Here is a 9,242-nt window from a genome sequence, read left to right as displayed (position 1 = left end):
TCAAACTAAAGGACGGTTAATCACAGCCATTGACATGGGAACGCCATTGGAGAGACTTGTTTGAGAGACCAGAGGCCTCTAGCCTTGAGCAGATAATCATAGCAAGTCAGCGTGACATAATGTGTATCTTAGCAGAAATACTACATATGTATATTAATGCACAATTAGGACTAATATTTGTCAAACCAAACAGAATAATGGGCACAAAACTGTCATGTTGGGTGAACGCCAGACTTGATCACTGGAACATGACCTCTCAACAGGCACAATCATCCCTAACATAGGCTACTATTGCGGCCGTAACCTCTGCCAAGCTCAAACTCAACTCTGAACCCCAGATGTCACTTCCTGTCCGTGCCACAGGAACACATTAACAGCAACACACATGAACACAGAGTCCTATTTATGCCTTCAGTGGCTTGTTTTCTCTTATTATGTCTATTATATTGGGTAATAAGAGTGTAAAGGTGACTATAGGGGTGTTATTTCATTTCTGGAGGGCTCTAATATTATTAAAAACTGTACTTTGAAGGTTGTTAACAGTTTTTTTATGCTCTGTTGATGAAAATATTTCACTGTAACAGTGTAATCAGTATATTTCAATATAACAGTGTTAACAAAGTAGCAAGAAGCAGATTCCACAATTACACAGTGGATTGAAATGACAGGGATACCTCAATTCATGTACATGCACGGGTGAGGGAATACTTTTGGCAATATAGTGTATCTCAAACACTGCTATCCCTTTTCTTGGCCTTACTGATACCATCACTGGACTTTTATTTTATTTTTTTACGTCATGCTCACAGCTCCAATGGCATCGTTAGCCATGTGAAGATGTTGCATCATGCCTGCTTTTTTAGTGTGTGCAGTGTACGTTTACAGCAACAAATAACACAAAGAAATGACACATATGGATGATATAGAGTATGAATAGAACATATTTATACATATTTATACATTATATATATTGGTGTTGAGTGGGTTTGGGTTATTTAGACAAGAGTGAAGATGTAATTCATGTATATACACCACACACACACACACACACACACACACACAGAGCACATCAAGTAATTGTGTATAACATTTTCTCCGTCAGGGATTGTAGGCTCGTGTGAAAGCAAGAAAACAGTTAACATGCTCTATTACTGCTCTATTATTGATCTATTATTGATTAGTATTTACACCCATGTTGAATGTAACTGAAATGTTAACGCTCAGTGTGTCTTAAGAAAACAAAGTGCATCAATGTGTGTTTTTGTGATTGGCGCTACATTCCTTTGTAATGGTATTTACGACAATAAACATGCAGAACGACTTTGGCTTCATTGCTTTTAGTGTCTTATCGTTGTAAATCATTTTTATTTTTTTTTTTAAATCTGTTTTCAGATTATTGTGGTGTTAAAGGACATGAAGCATTTTTTCGTATTTGTTTATGCCATAAAATTGTACATTAAATATTTTACTACATTATTGTATCAATAATGCTTCATCCACAGCGGATAATTTAGGTCCCTAAATACAAATATGTGATGTTTTATTTATGAGAATATAAGAAACAGGAATTGAAAGTGTATTCCTTGAAATAAATGCAAGTGTAGTGTACGCTTAAGAAGAACAGGTGGCGGTAATGGCTGAATCATCGTTGTTATCAGCAGCAGTTCGAGAAGAGGAAGACTTGCGGCACCAACGTGAGTTTGTTTACGGTATTAAACACATTTATTATTGTTTATACTGACTTATTTTTTTAGAGTCGAAGCCGTGTAGGTGTATTTCTGTACTTTATAGCTTGGTCAGCGTAAGGCTGTTGCTAAGCCAACTATAGCATCCAAGCTAGTCACAGACGAAAGAGAAGAGTTAGCTTGACGTAATGTACTTTACTAAAGGTGTGTAGTACTAGTGGGCATGTAAATTCGATGTGAAGGTATTTCCATGTTTTTTCAGTTGTGGTGTAAGAAGATGCAGAGAAGTAGCAGATCGAGAATTCGCAGCTTGCAAGTGTTTGACACCGAGTTGAATGCCGACACGGTGGAATGGTGTCCTGTGTCCCCCCACCATAGCATCCTAGCCTGCGGGACATATCAGCTACAAACACAAGTACCACACACTACACTCAACAAGTCATTCTAGTTATGTTTTTAAGCACAAAGTTCATTTGTACTAGTAGTACTAGTTTTGTTATTAATAGTAACGTTTTTATTAAACACCTTACTATAAATATTAGGGATCGACCGATATTAGGTTGTTTTTGGGGCCGATGCCGATACCGATTTTTTTCCATCACCCTTAGCCTATGGCCGATATTTGTGACCGATACTGCTTTTGCTCCCTCAATTTACATGAAAAAATGACAATGATAGCAAATATTACAGGTCTCATGTTTAAACAAATATTTATTGTAATGTAAACACTGAACACAGTAGGAATCAGCTTTCTTAAACACACATTATCAACTTTAAAATAAATAAATATTCAACCATGTGCAAAACATTTCTGTCGTAGTTGAAGTTTTATCTAGCATCTACGTGATGACTACTTGGTCTCTGCAGTAAAAGACCCTTGAGCGCCACAATATTCTTAAGCAGGTACATATGTATATTACATGCACGTAGCGTTCATGTTACCTATTTCAAAGCAGGTGGCATTATTTTAACTAAGTTTAACTGTTAGATTCTAATTAAAAGTTGAAAACGTACCCTTGTTACGATTCACCAGTGGGGGCGGGGTACCGCGACTGCGCGTGTTGCAGGGTCCTCCAGCAACACAAAGCTGCCCGGTGGATGCCTGTCTGTAAATCATGCGGCAGACAAATACATCGGCGAACCCATGCATGTATCGGCCGATACCGATTCAAGTAAAGAATCGGCCGACCGATGTATCGGTCGATCCTTAATAAATATGATTTCATGGTATTTAGTTTTTGGACTGTATGTACAGATTGAGTGAAAGTAACTATTAGAAGATGGTATGATATATATATATATATACGTATATATATGTATATAATGTGGTGCATGTTTGTGCATGTGTTGGTAGAAAGAAGAAGAGGACGTCCCTCCAAGGCGAACGGGTCGTTTGTATCTTTTCAAATATCAAACGGAAGCTTTCATGAGTCCTCTCACGGAGCTACAGAGAATCGACACGCCCGCCATTCTTGATATGAAATGGTAACATACTTTCTTCCACTACGTGACATACTGTATATATTCATTCATTCATTCTATTTCGCTTTTTCTCACGAGGGTCGCGGGGGTGCTGGAGCCTATCCCAGGGCACATATAGACAAACAACCATTCACACTCACATTCATACCTATGGACAATTTGTGCCCTGAATGTGTCCTGTGATTGGCTGCCGACCGGTCCAGGGTGTACCCCGCCTCTCGCCCAAAGACAGCTGGGATAGGCTCCAGCACCCCCGTGACCCACGTGAGGAAAAAGCGGTAGAAAATGAATGAATGAATGATGTTGATTTACCTCCTCAGGTGTCATGTGCCTGTGTCAGGAAAGGTGGTGCTCGGACTGGCAACATCCACCGGCGAACTCCAACTACACGCTCTCTGTGACAGCCAGGTGAGAAATATCATATTCACGTGGTGGTTATCTCCACTCATGATGTGTTTCAGTAGGAAGGCAGCAGCTGTCTGCAGACACTCAGCAGCATGGAGGTGGGAGCAGAGCGGCTTCTACTGTCATTGGATTGGTCTACTGGGAGAATGGACAGGTAATACAATATATGTTCTTATCTATAATATGGAATAGCCACGTATACATAATAAATGGGTGTGGTCCATGTCAGCAGCAGTGACGTACGGGTGGTGTGCAGCGACTCTGCAGGAAGTGTTAGCGTGCTTTCCTGGGATGAAGGTGGCCTGAAGACTTTGTCGCAGTGGAAGGCCCACGACTTCGAAGCTTGGATCTCAGCTTTCTCCTATTGGGACACACACTTGCTTTACTCGGGTAACACTCTTAAAAATATTAATATAACATTTACAACTTAAATACTGTGTGGAGTTTGCATGTTCTCCCCGTGCATGCGTGGGTTTTCTCCGGGTACTCCGGTTTCCTCCCACATTCCAAAAACATGCTAGGTTAATTAGCCACTCCAAATTGTCCATAGGTATGAATGTGAGTGTGAATGGTTGTTTGTCTATATGTGCCCTGTGATTGGCCCGCGACCGAAGACAGCTGGGATAGGCTCCAGCACTCCCAGAAACCCTCGTGAGGATAACCAGTAGAAAATGAATGAATGAAAATGTTTAAGTGGAACCTTGGTTAGTGTAGCTGGTTACCTTGGTTAGTGTTAGTGTAGTGGTTGTTTGTCTATATGTGCCCTGTGATTGGCTGGCGACTGAAGACAGCTGGGATAGGCTCCAGCACTCCCAGAAACCCTCGTGAGGATAACCAGTAGAAAATGAATGAATGAAAATGTTTCAGTGGAACCTTGGTTAGTGTAGTTGGTTACCTTGGTTAGTGTTAGTGTAGTGGTTGTTTGTCTATATGTGCCCTGTGATTGGCTGGCGACCAAAGACAGCTGGGATAGGCTCCAGCACTCCCAGAAACCCTCGTGAGGATAACCAGTAGAAAATGAATGAATGAAAATGTTTAAGTGGAACCTTGGTTAGTGTAGCTGGTTACCTTGGTTAGTGTTAGTGTAGTGGTTGTTTGTCTATATGTGCCCTGTGATTGGCTGGCCACCAAAGACAGCTGGGATAGGCTCCAGCACTCCCAGAAACCCTCGTGAGGATAACCAGTAGAAAATGAATGAATGAAAATGTTTAAGTGGAACCTTGGTTAGTGTAGCTGGTTACCTTGGTTAGTGTTAGTGTAGTGGTTGTTTGTCTATATGTGCCCTGTGATTGGCTGGCGACTGAAGACAGCTGGGGTAGGCTCCAGCACTCCCAGAAACCCTCGTGAGGATAACCAGTAGAAAATGAATGAATGAAAATGTTTCAGTGGAACCTTGGTTAGTGTAGTTGGTTACCTTGGTTAGTGTTAGTGTAGTGGTTGTTTGTCTATATGTGCCCTGTGATTGGCTGGCGACCAAAGACAGCTGGGATAGGCTCCAGCACTCCCAGAAACCCTCGTGAGTATAACCAGTAGAAAATGAATGAATGAAAATGTTTAAGTGGAACCTTGGTTAGTGTAGCTGGTTACCTTGGTTAGTGTTACTGTAGTGGTTGTTTGTCTATATGTGCCCTGTGATTGGCTGGCGACCAGTCCAGGGTGTACCCCGCCTCTTGCCCGAAGACAGCTGGGATAGCCTCCAGCACCCCCTGCGACCCTCGTAAGGAAAAGCGGTAGAAAATGAATGAATTAATACAGTAGAACCTTGGTTAGCATCTTTTATTTGTGCCAAAAGGTCCGACTCTAACCAAAACATACTCTAACCAAATAAATTGCCTTCCAGACAATAAAAAATATTATATATAATATATTTTATGTATGTATGTATATACTGTGTGTGTCTCATCAGGTGGTGATGACTGCAAGTTTAAAGGCTGGGATCTCAGGATGGGACCCTCCAGCCCCACTTTCGTCAGTAAAAGGTAATGCGTATACTCCTAGTAGTACTCTTGTTACTCAACAATAATAGTCATGTCTGCCTTTGCCCAAAGTCATTTTACTTTTCCACTTCCTGTCTCCAAAAAGGCATTCGATGGGTGTGTGCAGCATTCACAGCAACCCACACCGAGAACACATCCTTGCCACAGGCAGGTAAATATCATACAAGAAAAGCTCTGATAAAACATTCCACTGTTCTCAAATATCGTACCTTTTATTTTTCTACACAAAATAAGATGGAAAAATAAATAAACAAATCAAGAATAAAGAAAATCAATCAGTAATAAATAAATATAATAATAATAATAATAAAACAGCAAATAATAAAAACTTCAGAAACCACATAGTTGGTGGGTAGACAAATGATTTTTTTCAGATTAAAATGAACAAAGCATTATTAGAGCCCTGTAGACATGACAAAACACGACTATAGTCACATTTATACTCTTTTTATTTACAACATATTGCGCAACTGCAGGGTCTTGAGACACATGCTAACTCGCAAACTAGAGAGCTAGCGACCTAAACGGTAGCCTTCAAGTTATTTCCTTTCAACTTAAATAGCCAAAAACTTACCACTTCCACACGGATAGGGAGGATAACTATTAACAGTTATTTAACCTTTAACATGAACATGAATCAAACGTAATAATTTTTTCTGGGTACATGATACCATACAGCATCCATATCAAACTAACATTAAACTTTCATATCAAGGCGAGGGCCTCAAACTAGTGTCCTGCGGGCCACATTTGGCCTGCGGGCCGCGTGTTTGAGACCCCTGATGTAAAGTATGATGTTATGTCAAGCATCATGGAATTGTGTATTATTTTCATAACGATGCTAACTGGTTTACATGTGACTTGTGCGCAGTTATGATGAAAAAGTCCTGCTGTGGGATGGAAGGAATATGCGTCGTCCTCTCAGCGAGACTTCCCTGGGTGGGGGCGTGTGGAGGCTGAAGTGGCATCCGACTCAGCAGCACCTCCTCCTGGCAGCATGCATGCACAACCACTTCCATATCCTTGATTGTCAACAAGGTGAGCATGAACCGGGTCACCGCCAGGGATTCTGAGCCCCAGGGGGGCATCAATTAGTTTTAGTGTATAAACTTGAGCATTTTAGCTCCATGCTATAATAATAATAATAATAATAATAATAATAATACAAAAAATATAATGATGATAAGAATAGTCTGGTGTCATGCAGACGCCAATGGAGGATCTTGTCCGGTGGTAGCCTCCTACGTACTCCACAACTCCTTGGCTTATGGAGCCGACTGGTCTCGGCTGACGCCCTCCCCTTCCCCTACACAAGCAAAGGAAACCCTCACAGAGGTGGGGGGTCATCTAAGGATCCAGTACGAGTCTCCCACCGCCAGTTTGGACACATTCCTGGAGGACGACAGTGGACAATACATCCCAGAGGACATTACAGCATCGTCTACAACAGGAGACGGCCTCCACCCTGAACGGGATGTGACTTCTTTTCTTGTAGCCAGCTGCTCTTTCTACGATCACGTGCTTCACCTGTGGAGGTGGGACCGGACTGCACCGGATGCTTGCTCCTGATGACGTAAGTTCATGGTCAGCTGTCAGCACATATCTATAATATCTATATCTGATACAGTATGTGCAGTACTGTGAAAAAATAGTATTTGCCTCCTTTCTGAGTTCTTATTTTGTTGTTTATCACACTTCCTTAGTGAGACAAAAATCAACATAAATGCACTCTTGCGGGTTTCCCGCAGGTCCTGAAGAAGTATTAAATATTAACTATTTTCAAACAATAACAAACTGCAGTAAGTAAAATGATCATTCACACTCTGTTTCACTTTCCTAAAAAGACACTGGTAATGTGTCAGTTTTGGGACTGTGGGGAAAAACTGCAGAAGGTTGCTGGAGTTGAGCTGCTGCTATTTGTCAGTTATTGTTTTTCATTTTGAAAGTGTTCAAGTTGTTCGCTGCAGCAAGTCTTCTTGGTGGGACAACTTCCCACAAGTGTTCCAAAAGAACCCACAACTTCCGTGGTCAAATCATGAAAATATTTAATTGACCTGTTTGATAATGCGAGTACAAATACATAGAAGACACATTTTAACGCACATAGTTCTTGGGGTACAGTTTGAACAACTTCCCGTCTTGTGTGGCTTCAAATCCATATTTCTCCAGCCGATCTTTGTCGTACGTTCCTTCATTCCAGTCTTTCTTAATCCCAGGAGCAGCCACTTCGGCAAAAAGGCTCTCTGCCGTCATCGGGGGCTCGCTTCCCTTCGGACATCGATATGATACATATGCTTTGAGTGCAAATCCGTCCAGATGAGGCACCACAAAGTCGGGAATCATGGCGGGGATGGACACAAACTTCCTGCTGGGGAGCTTGACTCCGCTGGGTCTGGCACCTCGGCCTTTGTTGTGAGTCCGAGAACCTCTCTTGCTGGTGAATTCTGACATTCTGTCCGCTCCTCTCGTCAGGCCTCTGATCAGTGTGGACAATACGCCCATTGTGTTGTCTAGCAGGACACCTGCAAACATCAACAAATCAATGCTGTGGAAGCATCTACAGGATGTAACATAAACTAATAAACAAGCCAAACTATATCATAAATATTTATTGATATGAACACGCTCTTGTGCCAACAGTAGGGGGCAGTATAACTCCTTTATAATAATAAAACCTGATCATTTTCATCAACATTTTTCCCAATGAGGGAAGTCAGTAATGACTGAACGATTGTCAACAAGGTTGATAACGAGGTACAACAGTGACGTCACACCAAAGCTACAAAGTGCATTTTAACGATGAATGACAACATGAAACTAATACAATTGTGCAGGTTTCCATGACAATGTCACGTCAAACACAAAATAATCTTTTCAACTAATTTTGAGTTGCAAATGTTGAGTATTACGCCATCGTAAAAGAGTACATACTCAAATTGACGTAAACGTGATCGCAGCCGATTTAGCTAGGTACCCCGCTAAGATGATAAACTCTGGTTTCATTACATCATACATGTTAGCACACGCATATTATTACTTTTTGTACACACATATTTTTAATGTTTGACTGTTAGCACTGAATGCGCAAATCTCACCTTGAAACCGGAGATGAGCACACTTTCCAATAGACAAAGAAGACTGTCCGACTGTCGAACAAAGTGTTAGTCGATTGGCCAAAAGGAAACATTGTCGGCCAATCAGAATGAAACACACTGAAAGTAAAGTGACAGTTAACACACCATATTCAGGACCCGTTGTTGAAACACAACTCCGGCAGCCTTCAAAATAATGTAATGAAAAGAAAGCTAAATCACAAAAATAATATGCCTGCGTACACAAAAGAGCCTACTTTTGTACGTGTGATGAATTATTCTTTTTCAATTGGTTTGGAGTTACTGTCTGTGACATTTGCACCGGATTATTTTACTGAAATTCCACCGCTGGCAATGTCTGTTATTGTGATAAGTTCAAGAGGATAAGCCGATTGTTTTCACAAATACGTCTTGACTGAGTGCTGGTTTGTACAAAGGCTGAAACTGGTAGGTGAAAAGTTGTTGAAATGTTTCTCTGTTGACTTTATTAACTTCTGTCTTTCATTCATGTACTCCCCTTACTTTTCTCTAATTGTTGTAGATTGATTTTTGTTGCGTATTTCCGTGATATATTATTATCG

General features: G+C 41.1%; 2 protein-coding genes across 6 annotated transcripts; one reads left to right on the top strand and one right to left on the bottom strand.

Moving 5' to 3' along the window:
• Positions 1-1,634: 1,634 nt before the first annotated feature.
• dph7 (diphthamide biosynthesis 7) lies at positions 1,635-8,258 on the top strand. 5 transcript variants are annotated; one of them, XM_078789214.1, is made up of 11 exons: positions 1,635-1,694; positions 1,948-2,100; positions 3,040-3,170; positions 3,488-3,575; positions 3,632-3,726; positions 3,802-3,962; positions 5,479-5,551; positions 5,655-5,720; positions 6,441-6,607; positions 6,762-7,142; positions 7,786-8,258. In XM_078789214.1, exons 2-10 carry the CDS (start codon positions 1,963-1,965, stop codon positions 7,136-7,138), a joined length of 1,296 nt encoding a protein of 431 aa, XP_078645340.1. In that variant the 5' UTR covers positions 1,635-1,694; positions 1,948-1,962; the 3' UTR covers positions 7,139-7,142; positions 7,786-8,258. The 5 variants fall into 5 exon arrangements, with proteins under 5 accessions (XP_078645340.1, XP_078645342.1, XP_057926129.2 ...); XM_078789216.1 differs by having other exon boundaries at positions 3,805-3,962; positions 7,786-8,257; XM_058070146.2 differs by having other exon boundaries at positions 6,777-7,142; positions 7,786-8,254.
• Positions 7,597-8,754, bottom strand: mrpl41 (mitochondrial ribosomal protein L41). Its single transcript, XM_058070152.2, has 2 exons — positions 8,665-8,754; positions 7,597-8,091 (listed from the first exon to the last, which is right to left on the bottom strand). Exon 2 carries the CDS (start codon positions 8,069-8,071, stop codon positions 7,664-7,666), a length of 408 nt encoding a protein of 135 aa, XP_057926135.1. The 5' UTR covers positions 8,072-8,091; positions 8,665-8,754; the 3' UTR covers positions 7,597-7,663.
• Between the last annotated feature and the right edge of the window lie 488 nt (positions 8,755-9,242).

This window comes from Doryrhamphus excisus, linkage group LG3, assembly GCF_037039965.1.
Source record: "Doryrhamphus excisus strain RoL-2023G ecotype Guam linkage group LG3, RoL_Dexc_Guam_v1.1, whole genome shotgun sequence".
Taxonomy (NCBI): Eukaryota; Metazoa; Chordata; class Actinopteri; order Syngnathiformes; family Syngnathidae; genus Doryrhamphus; species Doryrhamphus excisus.
Note: the sequence above shows the minus strand (reverse complement) of the source record. Positions and strands in the feature narration are given on the sequence as shown.